Raw genomic sequence first — 17,230 nt, 5'->3', positions numbered from 1 at the left:
TCATTGCTGCCAATAAAAGCTCGACAGCCCCCCACCAGCACAGTTGCACACAGAATCCAGCCCATCAGCCCTAGCATCAGAGGAATTTTTCACATGCCCAGACTTGGAAACAGCAGAAGCAACCACACCATATCCCCAGCGGAAGAGGACTTAACAATAGCACTAGCTGAATCAGCAGTATGTAGCAATTACCAACAGCCACATCAATAACAGTACTTCCAGACCCCTGGCCCCATTTATCAGATAGAGGAGTGTTCCAGCTATAGCCAGCACACCTGAGGAATGAATTGACAGCTATGCTAAGCCACCATTGCCACTGGACTTTTTAGTATGACTAATTTTGCTCATCTGGACTCTGCCGAGTTCACTGCCCTCCTGCTTTACTGGGACTATGACTATAACCAAGGTTCAACTACAAGTGACATACTCAGAAAAATTTCCTTTCGATATTTATACTACTCAGACTTCACAAGTCAATTACGTCTACATCATTTATTTTCTTGAGGACTTAAATTTCCCTCACTTAAAAGGGTCCAGCAATTTAAGTTGTTCCTATTTGATGGCCAGTAAATGCTATAAAGGTAAAATTGTTTATTTTTTGCTGTAGGTTACAGAAGAGAAGAAACAGTCTGTAAATTACTACTGTGCAACGATTACAATAATTTGAAATCGACGCCTATAAACACGCAGCTCATCAAGGGGAACAGTGTGGTGCTGTTGTGTTTTTGCCAGCAAGAACTGGCGCGCATGACGAAGCAGTGGAGCAGGCGGCGAGTGTTGAGTGAAAGGGCGCGGCCGGGCCAGCTGTCCGTGTCTCGCTCCTGACCGCCTTCTGCCGCTGCAGCCGCTAACCAGCAGCAGGCAGCGTCGTTCTGGCCTCCGTGACCTCACGCCTGCGTAATCCTCTCAAACATTACCCTCCTGGCACACCGACCAAGTTTCGCTGGAAGTCTGCTTGACGGCGCGCACGACTGTACAGTAGCAGGCAGCGGGGAAGGCCCACCTGCCGAAGTCGTCACACGGTGTACACACCTTCAAAATACACTACTCGCAATGGCTCCGCATCACGTGCCTACGTGTAAATGTGCCGCCAACCACGCCGCGATTAAGTCACTGACGTCAGTGACCGATCGACTGTGCCTAGTGTGGAGTTCTAACATCCTGAGTATGCTACAAAATCATCAGCCTATGGCGTCATCCGCTGACGCAGGAAACTGAACTATTCTCAGCGCTGTCACCCCTGTTACAGTAATGGATTTTGTGCCTCTTTATTTTGTTCAAAATATTTGTCAGAAGAACATCCGCAACAGAGGAACACTTTAAAGAAATAAAAATCCGGTTCAGTTGCAAGTGATTTGTCATTTTTACTCCACGGCCGGTTTCTGAAGCTTAAAGCTCCATCATCAGGTGGCACCAAACAACCAAAAAATTTTGAACGTATGGCGGTCGGGCCAGTCAGTCACGGGGGATCAAACTCAAGCGTGGGAGGGCAGGCACAGCAATTGGGATGCCGCCTGCCTAGACAACCGAGAAGGAAGCCCTTGTTCACAGACATGTTGCCAATGTCTCGAGTACGCTGTAGAAGATTCGCTGGGAAGCCCTTGCACATCGTCTATACAGTCCCAACCCCTCCCCACGCGATTTCCATGTTTTAGGAGCCCTGAAAGACGGTCTTGGCCGTCTATTTGCTTCGGACAAAAAGATGCACCTCTGTGTACAATCATGGATTCGTAGACAACCGCACACCTGTTGTCCACGAAGACACAGATCGTCTTATCTCACATTTGGATAATTGTACTAACTGTTATGGCGATTAGTTTTGAAGTACTAAACAGTTTACTTATTTTTTCCATGAGTCTCGTTTCCTGCTTACACGCGTTGACATACGTCAACTGGGACAGATGAAAATGTGTGCCCCGACCGAGACTCGAACGCGGGAGCTCCTGCTTACATGGCAGACGCTCTATCCATCTGAGCCACCGAGGACACAGGAGATAGAGCGACTGCAGGGATTTATCTCTGGCACGCCTCCCGCGAAACCCACATTCTCAACGTATTGTCCCCCACTACATTCGTAGTGCCAACGCCCATTATGCTCATTACTCGCGGCGCGTTGCCGATTCCCGTAAGAGTTCGGGCACTATTTGTGCATTCGCATAGAATGCAGATACCATCTTAGTAAACATATAGTCTCGTTTTCATTTGACTGGCATTTCAAGATACATTAAACTTGATTTAATGAAGTTCATATCCCCCAACAATCTTACATCACGTACTAGTCAGCTATTTCGGAATTTTTCTAGAAGTTTTAAAATATAGATACTGGAAATTTCTTTTTAAAATGATTCCTAATACTTTTTGACATCTAATGTGACAATGAAATCCAGTCGTAGCCTAATCTTAGAAAACGGACGAAAATGGGAATACGAAATTTAGACAGGAGAAGAAGACCACATCAGTGCTCAGTATTTTGCATTAGAGAACTACTAGAAAAATAAGGAACTCAAGAATATCGTGTTTGCTACACGAACCTACGGTGCCCATTTTCGGTGACGTGGAAAGCGGGGAAGAACAGGAGTTCTTGCAGAAAAGTGCGTCTTCCACTCAGGGAGATTGCCGGAAAACAAATGACGTGGAAACCTTGTAGCAGATGAAGGGGCGTGACGATGGTGGGGTGCTTCTCTCTGGCGGTTATTAACTCTTAACGACAGCTACAGGACTGCTAATGGATTCGTGACCATCATTCTATCAAATGCATCCAAGTCAAGCTACGCTGACATTCTAGGTCTCTCGAAAGCTTCTCAACATGAGCGCCTTCCACAGACATACAAATTAACGTCATTCCTATCGACTATTAAACATCTTAGTCAAAGAAGAAACGTTGACGACGTAGTCGAAGATCACTCCATGGAGTTTAACGGCCCTTACGCAAGTGAGAAATAATGAGAAACGATGAAAATGATGTAAGCAGTGTAAGTGGACATCGCCCTACTCTTCGCCCATACTTACCTGAGCATATAGTCGTCATTTGCTAGGCATGCTCTGAGAACTGGCATGATTGGCGTGTGAGAAAATACTTAACCATTTGTTTAAACGAAAACATTAGCTCATTTGAATGTACCTATTCGATTAGTGTAAGCTAAGATCAAAGTCTCCAAACTGAGCCAAAAGTACACAATATCAGCGCCTAATTGCATTAGTTGGACTAACTAACCACAGACCGGGTTTTCATGAGGTTATTGACACCTATCTCATCCTTATTACTCAACAAGGACGTAGTTTCCGCGTGGAAAACACACACTCCAAATGAGGTGGCTCCGGTTCTAGGCGCTGCAGTCTGGAACCGAGCGACCGCTGAGGTCGCAGGTTCGAATCCGGCCTCGGGCATGGATGTGTGTGCTGTCCTTAGGTTAGTTAGGTTTAATCAGTTCTAAGTTCTAGGCGACTGATGACCTCAGAAGTTAAGTCGCATAGTGCTCAGAGCCATTTGAACCATTTTTGAGGTGGCTCAGTGGTTAGCACACTCGAATTCGAGAGGCCGATGGTCCAAATCCGCGTCCGGTCATACAGATTTAGACTTCCCATGATTTCCCTAAATCGCTACAGGCAAATGCTGCGATGGTTTCTTTTAAAGGGTGCGGCCTATTTCCTTGCCCATCCTTGACACATTCCGAGCTTGTGCTCCGTCTCTAATGACTTCGATGATTGAAATTTATTCCTGAAACGTTTCCTGTGTCTTTATCATTAAATTTTGGTGGCTGATGTGGATATTTCTATTGTTAATCAATTACAGACAGTAACATTCTTATCATTTTCGTTTTCGCCTTGCAATGGATCAGTCTAAATTATAAGCACTAATTTAAGTCGCTGTACCCTATGTTCCAGCCAGGGGATTTCGTTAGGGAAGAATAACGCTCAGAGCAGCTACTTATAAGCCATAATTTCTCCAGGTTTATCCTCATTGTCTATACGTCTGGTGCATGTGGGAGGAAGTGAGTGTTACGTTTCATTTCAGAACTTGCCATAACGTATGTGAATTAGGTTTCATTTACACAAAGGTCACTCTCTGAAAAGCTAATTAAAAATAATTTCAGCAGACACTCAGACGTTACTGCCATTACATCATGTGTCACATATATAATTACAAAAACATTTTGCAAAACTCTGAAAGTACTCTCAACGAAATTGGAAGCAGTCTTCTCCATTTGTCTAGTAGTGGCAATAGTAAAAAGACCTGCTTTACCAGCGAACATCATCCTCTTCTTCCCAAATAAAATTTGAAAGACTAACTGAGTTTGTTTACCACGTATGTAATAACAGGATCCCGTAGGAGCTTACCGAAATTCGGAGTTTTCGAATGCAAGTAGTTCCGAAGCTGATTAAGCTTGTACTTAATCCTCAGACGTGCCCATTTTTGTTAATACGCCTTGAGGTTTAACTACCACAGAACATTCGTGGCTGACTTATTTCAAACTATTGTTTCTCAGCTCACTTAAAGAGTATAGCCATTTTGAAGGAGTATTTAGTAGAGCCTGCTATGATTTATGTTTTGCGGTTCCCATTTTTCAATATTTACTTAGATTTTGTAGTTACTGTAATTTTGGCTCCAATGCCGTGAGGCTGGATGAACAAGTGGGACTCTGCCACTGTAATCGACTACTCTATATTACACCGGATTCACTTATAGATAACGAATGAGTATGGTTTCCTTCGACGATTCGCGTATCCTTTGCTCTGTGCGTTTTCTTATTTGCTTTACTCGTCCTTCCATCCAGAATTTGGGTTTCCGTGGTTTCACTAAATTGCTTTAGGTAAGTACCAGGTTTGATCCTCTGAAAGGTCATTTCCAATTGCCTTCCCCAATACGAGCTTGTTTTCCGTCTCTAAGGACCTCACCGTCGACAGGACGTTAAACCTTAATCTTCCTTCCTTTGTTTTACTTGAGCGTAACCAACAGCTGATTCAACATAAATCTGATTACGAGTGAAGGTTAATAAATCTGAGTACGAGTGTATGTCAGGCTAAAAATGACGGTTATATTTGCCGGTGAATGAAATTTCATCTGTTTAACCATATAACAGACCAAACTGAGTGCTGACCAACTTCCGTCTCTGAAAACTGGGCTTTCGGAGAAGGTTGTAGAGTGTACGTCTTAACACAAGCAATGCATTCTTCTCCATTTTCTTTCAAAAAAAGTTCCAGTATAGAAATCTCCACGTTTAAAAGATGTTGGCTCCAATGGACATCACAGATAAACCTATTTTTCTGGTAAGGACTCTCTTTGCGAAGAATCTGCTACAGACGAGGTCACAGATAATATATCAAGACTGGCGTTGAAGATATTATATTAAGTAAGGTAAGAGCTGTGTCCAAAATCGAGTGTAATAAACAGGGAAAAGTTTCAATAGTGGGCGCGAAAGGGCTTGGAGGAACTTGGTACATATCCTAATGTGAATTTTACATAATTTCTTTGCGGGAATACTATATCTCCGGACGCTCTGGATATCCTCAGGTAATCCACACAGGTAAGAAACCAAATCTGAAAAAAAATGGCTCTGAGCACTATGGGACTTCACATCTGTGGTCATCAGTCCCCTAGAACCTAGAACTACTTAAACCTAACTAACCTAAGGACATCACACACATCCATGCCCGAGGCAGGATTCGAACCTGCGACCGTAGCAGTCGCACGGTTCCGGACTGCGCGCCTAGAACCGCGAGACCACCGCGGCCGGCACCAAATCTGATAAAAATTTCACAGGAATACATGAAATGTATCCGCAATTGCAAATATGGACAACCATCAGCTGTGGATCTGAATGACGACAATGAAAATTTGTGCGGACCGAGACTCGAACCCGGATTTCCGGCTTATCGCGAACGGTCGAATTGCCATTAGGCTATCTGAGCACGACTCGCAGCCAGAACCAAACTTCCTTATGTCATCAGCCAGGTGTCTACAATCCGTATTCGTACATTCATTATGTACATTCAGCACAGGTGAGCCATTTTACTTGAAAGTCTCTTGCTCGGTGTCAGAGGATAAATACGGCATTACAGTGCCTGTGTTATTCCAAAGTACGATGCAATGTTCCTTTGGACATGCATGCATCGTAATTTGGAATAACACAGGCTCTGCCATGCCGTCTTTATCCGCCGACACCGGCAAAGCAACTCTCAAGTAAAATGTCTTGCTTTTACGGGAATATACATAATGGATGTACGAGTACAGGTTGTGGACGCATGGTTGACGACATATGTAAATTTGGTTCTTGTCCTGATGGTTTTCCATGTTCACAGTTGCAAATACATTGGCCCGCATCTCGTGGTCGTGCGGTAGCTTTCTCGCTTCCCACGCCCGGGTTCCCGGGTTCGATTCCCGGCGGGGTCAGTGATTTTCTCTGCCTCGTGATGGCTGGGTGTTGTGTGATGTCCTTAGGTTAGTTAGGTTTAAGTAGTTCTAAGTTCTAGGGGACTGATGACCATAGGTGTTAAGTCCCATAGTGCTCAGAGCCATTTGAACCATTTGCAAATACATTTAACGCATTTCGTAACAGTTGTAGTCACCGTAGTAGCTCGGAATAGCACAGACACTGCAATATCGTCCTCTCAGGAATAGGTTGTTCGAGAATGCGTAAGCAATTTTTTTTTCCGAAACTTTCGTAACTTTTTCCCAAGGAATCGCCATCAATTACTTACCCTGGTTTTTGATAAATCTGAGGAGTCATTCGATTTTCCATAGCTTCATATAAAAACTAAACTAAACACCGTCCGAACAGGCCTTGAAGGCTCAATGGCACCGACCGGCCGCCGTGTCATCCTCAGAGCACAGGCGTTACTGAATGCGGATATGGATGTGCATGTGGTCAGCACACCGCTCTCCCGGCCGAATGTCAGTTTACGAGACCAGAGCCGCTACTTCTCAATCAAGTAGCTCCTCAGTTTGGCTCATAGGGGCTGAGTGCACCCCGCTTGCCAACAGCGTTCGACAGACCGGATGGTCACCCACCCAATGCTAGCCCAGCCCGACAGTGCTTAACTTCGGTGATCTGACGGGAACCTATGTTACCACTGCGGCAAAGCCGTTGGCCACAGCTTCGTGTAGCTAAATTAAAATATTTTATTCGCTTCAAGTGTCTTACAGAGAGTCCCACAGAGTTTGCATCAAAATAGTAGCCAGTTATCTTCGCCGGCCGAAGTGGCCGTGCGGTTAAAGGCGCTGCAGTCTGGAACCGCAAGACCGCTACGGTCGCAGGTTCGAATCCTGCCTCGGGCATGGATGTTTGTGATGTCCTTCGGTTAGTTAGGTTTAACTAGTTCTAAGTTCTAGGGGACTAATGACTCAGCAGTTGAGTCCCATAGTGCTCAGAGCCATTTGAACCATTTGAACCAGTTATCTTCCGCGTATGTGCATCATGTTCAATCTAGTGACATACAGGAATAAAACTAGACGGCAGTAGTTCACTATAGAGTCTTCATATCTACTGAAATAAAGCATCTATGTAAATAATAGTAACATAGGCAAAAAGTGCCCTGATTAACATATACTTACTTTTACACTTTTTGCCAAAGTAATTATTATGTTTATCAGGGTGTTGACATTTCTTGTCTGTGCCAATAATTCCAACAGACTTCCACCAAGCGCAGCTCAAGTTTCAAGTTAGGAGCGTTTCGTGATTGTGAATACCCTGCATGTTGTGTTGCACAGTCACGAGTCTTACCTGACAGGATTAGCTGAGTATGTGGAGCGCTTGCGAACACGACAGGCGTGACTTACTTACTAATACGTCGCACCGTCACATCACGGACTTCAGACGCTTTTCCACTGTGGGCCTTACTAAAGGAGAGGTCACCTTAAATTTCCACCTAACCTTCTGCTAATTATACGAACTTTGCGAAAGTAGAGATCATCCCATACGTCAGCCAAAGCATTTGCTACTTTACCAATATACACGGTGATTCAAAATTTATGTTACAGGCTTGTATGGGCTGTAGACGGGGACTTAATAGATGAAGTTTTCGTAAGGAATTCACGTCCGGAAATGTACCGTTTGGATGTAAAATCAGTTTGGGGGGCGGATCATTTTCATATCTCTCGCATCACGCTACTCAAACAGCGCAGACAATGAGCTCTGATTTATATACTGTAGGAGCACATAGCATGGTCATACTCTGCTATGTGACAAAGGTCGTGCTTTTCAAAGCCGAGAGTGGAGCGTGTCCGTGAAGCGCCAGAGACAACCCTCCTAGTTTCGAACGTACGAATTTCTCACAGCCATTTTTGTAATCTTGAAATTACAATGAAATCCAGACCTTTAGCTGCTGACAGGCGTTAATAAATATCAACGGGGACAATTGAAAATGAGTGCTCCGATTGGGACTCGAACCCGGGATCTCCTTCTTACACGGCAGATCCTCTGTCTGTCTGAGCCACCGAGGACACACAGAATAGTGCAAATGCAGGGACTTATCTCTGGCACCCTCCCTGTGAGACCCACATTCCCAACTTAGTCCACACACTACATTTTAAGTGCCCCTGCCCACTATAATCATTACTTGTGGCAGTCAATCTACAGAGTCCCGTAAGAGTTCGGGTGATGTGAGTGCGTCCCCACTGAAGAGCATTGGCCGGTAAGCCTTATCTATATGAAGATGACATGTCCGAAAGAACAGATACCATCTTAATATTTCTGTAGTCTGACAAATGTGCTATGTGGTGTCATAATTACAACAGTGACTGACGACGGCACTCTCCTCTCAACTTGTGTGCGTACCGTGAAGTGGGATATTTGAAAGTGATGCGATCGTCAGACTTATCTTCTATCCAAACAGTACATTTCCTGACATGGGTTCCTTACCAAAACTTCATCTACTAAGTCCCCTCTACAACCCCAGGAAGCCTGTAATAGGAATTTCTGTATCGCCCTGTGTAGTACAAGTTGGATACGTCGCCTATTGAATGTCATATTTTAGTGGGAATGTCATCGTGATTTTAAAGACACGGCCCAATAAGGAGCATTACATCCGACCGTTTTGACTGATTCCCAGAGAAATAAACAATAGGACCACAAAAACCGTGTGTAAAGTCCCAACACCCCTTAAAGCAAACCAGTGGAGCACAATCTTGAGTACAGGAAGTCGTCCAAGCTGAGTATCGTTTTAACGCAATTTTCCTTATTCCTTTATTCGAATGCTAATCTGATTTTCAGTTTTCTTCTCGTATACAAAAAAATGGCTCTGAGCACTATGGGACTCAACTGCTGAGGTCATTAGTCCCCTAGAACTTAGAACTAGTTAAACCTAACTAACCTAAGGACATCACAAACATCCATGCCCGAGGCAGGATTCGAACCTGCGACCGTAGCGGTCTTGCGGTTCCAGACTGCAGCGCCTTTAACCGCACGGCCACTTCGGCCGGCTTCTCGTATACAGTAGGCCGACAGTTAAAATACGAAGTCAACCGGCAGTGACCAGACGATTTCTGCCCTACGTAGGGCTATATCTCTAGAAAGGACATTTTAGCATAAACACCATTTTAACGTACTGGTGAAGTGGGTAAGTATCAAAGCAAAATCGAAAGGTTCACGATTGGATCCGTGGTCAGCAGCTTACGGTTATTTCACCTTCGATAATCATTGTGTGTGTGAGAAATGTTAAGCTGCAGGGTCGGATTCCGTGTCTCATTGTACCCATCCATAATATCTGACTACGTAAGTCGATTTAGACGTCAGATGGGGACAAAAACGTACTGTTTCGAATAGAAGACCGTGCCTAATGACCTAGTAGTCGACGGGACGTTAAAACTTTATTTACCTTCCAATTATGTCAGGCCTAGTAGAGCACTGTGATATCAAAACCAACCTTCAGATGTACAGACCCTTAACCTTATCGTTTCGGAAGTATATGATGAAGGTATAAATAAAAGTTTATTTGAAATTGGAACAAACAATGCAGGAGAATCAGGTCGGGATTCGGAAACCACTTTGCTTCTTTTAGCTGAGCTTGATGTGTTATGTTGATGCATAAGTTCCTAGCGTTTTTGCTTTGCATGTTGGTATTCCGGTTGCTATGGGCTTATTTATCGATTGTCATTTTTTATTTGTAGTTCGATGTTGGTTGCCATTTCAATTCAAATGTTGTCATTTTGTCATTTGGAGGTAGGGAGTGGAGCTGTGGACACTAGAAAATAGTATTAGGGGAGAAATAGGAACATTCACTACGTATTCTTCTGTTGGAATTCAGTAGAGGGGTGACAACTGCGGAGGCAGCTGGAAACATATGCGCCGTGTATGGGGATAATGCCATTGGACATGCACGGCAAGAGAATGATTTTCTCGTTTTAAGGACGATCGACATTAGTGACTCTCCACTTTGAAGAAAACCTTCGGGGATTCATGAAGTTCGTTTAAACGCATTAATCCACAATGATCAACTAGAGAACTGCAAACGTGATGAATTGCGATAATTCCACTATCGTGCGACATTTGCATGCAATGGGGAAGGTTAAAAAATCGGGTGTACTGGTACCACATGCTCTAACCCAAAATTACAAAAATCAGCGGGTGGCCATATGTGCATCTCCGCTTGACTCGTGAACAAAACCGACCACTCCTATCCTGTATCGTTACTAGTGACGAGAAATGGTGTCTTTATGTTAATATAAGAAAAAAGAAAGTAATGGTTAAGCCCAAACAGAGTAGCAACTCCCCGTATAAACACCTGCCCGCATCCACAAAAGATAATGTTTTGCAGCTGGCGGAATAGCGACGGTGTGGTGTACTACGAACTGCTTCACCGAGGTGCAGTCATCACTGGTGACATTTATTGTTAACAACTGAGACGTCTCGCAGACGCAATCCAAGAACAACGACCAGGAAGACTGCGTGAAGTGTTGTTACCCCACGATTATACCCGACAGCATTCTGCTAGACTGACAAAAAACACTATACAGGAGCTGGATTGGGATATCATTCCGCACCAACCTTATTCACCTCATCTTGCGACCTCAGATTTACACTTTTTCCGCTCTCTATCGAGCAACCTTCAAGGAACTTCCTTCCCGGATGAAAATGCACTCCGAACGTGGCTCTACGAGCTTTTCGCCCCGAAACCACGTGATTTCTACGGTCGCGGAATTGAAAAGTTACTCCAGCGTTGGCCGAGTGTTGTTTAATAGCGAAGGGGAATATATTATTGATGTGTAACGTCTCTCTTACGTGTATCTGCTGTGTTTGTCAAACCTAGGGAAAAACGCTGCGAACTTATGCACTAACCTAGTATTTTTGAGTAACTAGGTCTTAAAGAGATGTGATGCTCCCGGCGATGGTTACGATTCTGTGGACTGCTCAGCTTGCTAACGAAGATGTTCTTCAGCTAGTGAAATCTAATCATCACCATTGAAACACAGTGTGGGTCATATACAGGGTGTTTCACAATTCACGTTACATACTTCTAGAGGTTGTAGAGAGGACTTAGTAGATCAAGTTTTACATATGTACCCATGTCCGAAAGCATCATCCAACGGCACTACAGAGCGTCAAAGGTATAGGCGCCGACGCCTGTAGAAGTACATATATACAGGGTGATTCCGTGATGATGTTACAACCTTTTTAGGACGATGGAGAACGATAAATGTATCAATCTGCTGTAAGGGTCCCCGCACCGGAAACGAACGAGTCGGAAGTTATAAGCAAAAACCGTTCCGCTGCCTCTGACAGTGGAATACATGTACACGTACTGTTGTTGATGAGACTGCAGGGTAGACAACTTTCAGAGGTGGTAGTGTGAACCAAAACAAGAAAGAATTTCCAGTAAACATGGGCTCTAAAATGCGTACCTTAAGAGTTTCGTAACTCCTCAGGTATGCATTTTCAAGCTCGTGTTTAGTGGACATTTTTACTTGTTTTGGTCCATACTACCACCTCTGATAGTTTCCTACACTAAAGTCTTAGCAACAATAATACCAGTACATGAATTCCAGAGGTAGCAGAACGGTTTTCGCCTATAAGTTTCGACTCGTTCGTTTCCGGTAGAGAGACTCTTACCTCAAATTGATGCATTTATCGTTCACCATCACCCTAGAAAGTTTGTAACGTCATCGTGGTATCACCCTGTATAGAGGGTGAACATTAATAAAACCGACAAGCTGCAGGGACAGAGTCCTGACTGAAAATGGAGGAAAAGAGGTCCTGTGAACATGTGTCCGGAAATGCATCGCTGCCACGGTAGATGGCACTGACAAATGAAAGTTCGTCTGACCACGTGCCGTGTGTTGCTTGTGTGTTGCAGGCTTTGTGATTGACCTAGCGTACTGTAAGCAACAGAATGGCTCGGTGTTCATGTCGGGAACAAGCCGAGATGGCGTTTGTGTACGGCCAATGGGATGGAAATGGTCGAGAGGCAGTACAACTATACCAAAACAGGTACCCTCACAGACATCAACACATCACACAACATCAAGTCCTTTTTGTGCGTTTGTACGATCATGGGTCCTTACAGACAGAAGAACGTGCGGGGAGGCGTAGGACTACGCGTACACCACATTTGGAGGACCAGGTTCGACAGGATAATGAGACGAACCCTAATACAAGCTGCTGTGTCACCCCATCAAGACACAGCCAGGGTAAAAGCACCACAGGCGCAAAGATGCGAGCTGGTGCTAGTTCTGTAGAGACTCGCTGGCTGCTGAGGCTGAACTGTTCCATGCGCCCTTCAGTCCGGAACCGCGCTGCTGCTACGGTCGCAGGTTCGAATCCTGCCTCGGACATGGATGTGTGTGATGTCTTTAGGTTAGTTAGGTTTAAGTTGTTCTATGTCTAGGAGACTGATGACCTCAGATGTTAGGTCCCATAGTGCTTGGAGCCATTTTTAGGGACTCGCCACTTGCGCGAATTCCACCAGCTCCACGGGCGGCTTTGAGGTTGAAGGTATCGACTTGGCCTCGGCCAATTGCCGGCCGAGTACAATCTACCCATGACCGGACGACAGCGGACGGAAGTCTACTCGGAAGATGGAAGAGCAGCTCTTGCCCACTTGGTTACAGATCATCGTCCAGGGCTGACTTAGACAGGGAATGTCGTTTAGTGAACGCTAGGAAGTGAAGAAACATTTGTTGTAAATTGCATTTGCTATGTACTGTGAAGTTTACATAAGATTATTTGCACTTAGCCATTGAGGGCCCTTTTTTGTGTTTTATTACAATGAGTGTTGCAGGCTCCATTATTCAAGAGGTCACAAAGATAAGTAAACATTTTTAACTCAGTTGTGTGACGTTGTTATAATTTGTTGGAGTGTTGTAGAAATTTCGTTCTCCTATCCTGTTACCTGACCCTGGGGCATAGCTGTGTCGTAGTGGCAGGCAGAAATTGTCTTAGCGGTGTAATGCACCAGAAGCCGTTTCACGAACTCACAGACTCGGCCTACCGCAACAACGGTGGCAACAGGCCTCCCCATCAGTACCGACAAGGTATTTACAAATCTGGCGACGAAGCTTTAGAAAACAACATCCAGGCAAGTGGCCCACCAACATGGTGTAAGTCAAAGAACAATGTGTGTATCCTGCACGATAACCGCTCCTATTCCTATCACCTGCAAACCCATGGGGGTCACTTTGAACACCTGTTGCCGCGCGGGATTAGCTGAGCGGTCTTAGGCGCTGCAGTCATGAACTGTGCGGCTGGTCGCGGCGGAGGTTCGAGTCCTCCCTCGGGCATGGGTGTGTGTGTGTGTTTGTCCTTAGCATAATTTAGGTTAAGTAGTGTGTAAGCTTAGGGTGTGTGTGTGTGTGTGTGAAATCTTATGGGACTTAACTGCTAAGGTCATCAGTCCCTAAGCTTACACACTACTTAACCTAAATTATCCTAAGGACAAACACACACATCCATGCCCGAGGGAGGATTCGAACCTCCGCCGGGACCAGCCGACTATAAGCTTAGGGACTGATGAGCTTAGCAGTTAAGTCCGGTAAGATTTCAGACACATTTGAACATTTCTTTGAAAACTTGTTGTGACGTGGATGCTATGCAGATCTTTACTGTGTTCCGCGATGGTTTGTTGTAGTTACACATACAACCCATTTCTGGACACATGTTTATAGGATCTCTTTTCCTCCATTACCAATCACAAGTCCGTCCCTGCAGTTTGTCGGTTTCGTAGATGTTCATCCTGTATACGGTACATACATTTACAAGCGGCATCCCCTGCTACTTCGACACTCTGTAGCACATTGGACGACGTTTCAGGACATGGTTGCCTATGTAAAACTTGATTTACTAACTCCAATCTACCGGGTGATCAAAAAGTCAGTATAAATTTGAAAACTGAATAAATCACGGAATAATGTAGATAGAGAGGTACAAATTGACACACATGCCTGGAATGGCATGGGGTTTTATTAGGACCAAAAAAATACAAAAGTTCAAAAAATGTCCGACAGATGGCGCTTCATCTGATCAGAATAGCAATAATTAGCATAACAAAGTAAGACAAAGCAAAGATGGTGTTCTTTATAGGAAATGCTCAATATGTCCACCATCATTCCTCAACAATAGCTGTAGTCGAGGAATAATGTCGTGAATAGCACTGTAAAGCATGTCCGGAGTTATGGTAAGGTATTGGCGTCGGATGTTGTCTTTCAGCATCCCTAGAGATGTCGGTCGATTACGATACACTTGCGACTTCAGGTAACCCCAAAGCCAATAATCACACAGACTGAGGTCTGTGGACCTGGGAGGCCAAGCACGACGAAAGTGGCGGCTGAGCACACGATCATCACCAAACGACGCGCGCAAGGAATCTTTCACGCGTTTAGCAATATGGGGTGGTTCTAATACAGGGTGTTACAAAAAGATGTGGCCAAACTTTCAGGAAACATTTCTCACACACAAATAAAGAAAATATGTTATGTGGACATGTGTCCGGAAACGCTTACTTCCCATGTTAGAGCTCATTTTATTACGTCTCTTCAAATCAAATTAATCATGGAATGGAAACACACAGCAACAGAACGTACCAGCGTGACTTCAAACACTTTGTTACAGGAAATGTTCAAAATGTCCTCCATTAGCGAGGATACATGCATCCACCCTCCGTCGCACGGAATCCCTGCTGCGCTGATGCAGCCCTGGAGAATGGCGTATTGTAGCACAGCCGTCCACAATACGAGCACGAAGAGTCTCTACATTTGGTACCGGGGTTGCGTAGACAAGAGCTTTCAAATGCCCCCATAAATGAAAGTCAAGAGGGTTGAGGTCAGGAGAGCGTGGAGGCCATGGAATTGGTCCGCCTCTACCAATCCATCGGTCACCGAATCTGTTGTTGAGAAGCGTACGAACACTTCGACTGAAATGTGCAGGAGCTCCATCGTGCATGAACCACATGTTGTGTCGTACTTGTAAAGGCACATGTTCTAGCAGCACAGGTAGAGTATCCCGTATTAAATCATGGCGGTGAATCGAGGAAGTACAGTACATACTGACGAAACTAAAATGGGCTCTGACATGGAATTTAAGCGTTTCCGGACACATGTCCACATAACATCTTTTCTTTATTTGTGTGTGAGGAATGTTTCCTGAAAGTTTGGCCGTATCTTTTTGTAACTCCCTGTATAATCCCATGTCATTTCAAATGGCTCTGAGCACTATGGGACTCAACATCTTAGGTCATAAGTCCCCTAGAACTTAGAACTACTGAAACCTAACTAACCTAAGGACATCACACACACCCATGCCCGAGGCAGGATTCGAACCTGCGACCGTAGCAGTCCCGCGGTTCCGGACTGCAGCGCCAGAACCGCTAGACCACCGCGGCCGGCTTGTCATTTCAAGCATGTGTGTCAATTTTTACCTCTCTATCTACATTTTTCCGTGGTTTATTAAGTTTTCAAATGTATACTGACTTTTTGATCACCCGGTACAACCTCTAGAAGAGTGTAACACGAATTGTGAAGCAGCCTGTATTTCGGCGTGGGAGTCCATATTACAAAGTTCCGCACGAGGGCAGACTGTTGGATAAAATCCGAGAATGTCGTAAATCGATCAAATTAAGGGACACTTGTGGTGTCGGTAGCACAGATAGCTGAAAAGAATGGCGCGGCTTAGCTGAGAACTTCTACAAACCAAACATATCACTGGAGACTTCGCAAGAAGATCTCAACGTTGAAAAGTGATTCGGCCACAAATGAGTTCGAGGACTGTGATGTTGTCTTCAGCATCCCTAGACATGTCGGTCGATTACGATACACTTGCGACTTCAGGTAACCCCAAAGACAATAATCGCACAGACTGAGGTCTGGGGACCTGGGAGGCCAAGCATGACGAAAGTGGCGGCTGAGCACACGATCATCACCAAACGACGCGCAAGAGATCTTTCGCGCGTCTAGCAATATGGGGGGGGGGGGGGGTTCTAATAAAACCCCATGTCATTCCAAGCATGTGTGTCAATTTTTACCTCTCTATCTACATTATTCCTTGGTTTATTAAGTTTTCAAATTTATACTGACTTTTTGATCACCCGGTACAACCTCTAGAAGAGTGTAACACGAATTGTGAAACAGCCTGTATTTCGGCACATGGCCAGAATGTTGGATAAAATCCGAGAATGTCGTAAATCGATCAAATTAAGGGTGTCGGTAGCACAGATAAATGAAAAGAATGGCGCGGCTTAGTTGAGAACTTCTACAAACCAAACATCTCACTGGAGACTTCGCAAGAAGACCTCAACGTTGAAAAGTGATTCAGCCACAAATAGAGTTCGAGGACTCTAAGTCAGGGTTGTGAAACGTTAGAATCAGAGGGTGGAGATGAGCTACTGGCGGCGGGCCTGGTGTGTTTACCGTGCGGGCAGCGCCGGCTGGGACATGCGGGCAGCGTGGGCGCGGCGTCGCTCCACCAGCTGGAGCTGGCGTTGGGCGGCGAGGCGGCCAGCAGCGGCAGGGCAAGAGCCAGCAGCAGCGGCACCAGCGGCGGCAGCATCGCGACTGCCGGGCCGCCGGCGCTCCCCGGCCCAGCCGGAGTGGGGGCGGGGGCGGGAGAAAGTGATGCCATCAGGGGGGAGCCGGCCGCACGGGCCATCGGTGACGCAATGCGCGCGCCCAAACACGCCTCTCCGTACGCGCGCGCTCCTTAAATGTCACCAACCGCGCGCTCCTATCAATCTGGAGCGCGTGAAAGGTGGCAGGAAGTCGTTACAAAATTTACCACGTCGCGGACGCCGACGCTCTATTTGACGGGGG

General features: G+C 45.4%; 1 protein-coding gene across 1 annotated transcript in view; it reads right to left on the bottom strand.

Moving 5' to 3' along the window:
* Nucleotides 1–17,069, bottom strand: part of LOC124555966 (nose resistant to fluoxetine protein 6-like) — a 408,440-nt gene extending 391,371 nt beyond the window's left edge. Inside the window, exons 1-2 of the mRNA XM_047130013.1 lie at nucleotides 16,832–17,069; nucleotides 918–1,003 (exon numbers count right to left, since the gene is read on the bottom strand). Coding sequence (XP_046985969.1) covers nucleotides 918–1,003; nucleotides 16,832–17,069 — 324 coding nt within the window. The remainder of the gene's footprint in view (nucleotides 1–917; nucleotides 1,004–16,831) is intronic.
* Nucleotides 17,070–17,230: the final 161 nt, after the last annotated feature.

Source organism: Schistocerca americana, chromosome X (assembly GCF_021461395.2).
Source record: "Schistocerca americana isolate TAMUIC-IGC-003095 chromosome X, iqSchAmer2.1, whole genome shotgun sequence".
Lineage (NCBI taxonomy): Eukaryota > Metazoa > Arthropoda > Insecta > Orthoptera > Acrididae > Schistocerca > Schistocerca americana.
The sequence above is the reverse complement of the archived record's forward strand: the minus strand, read 5'-3'. Positions and strand labels throughout refer to the sequence as shown.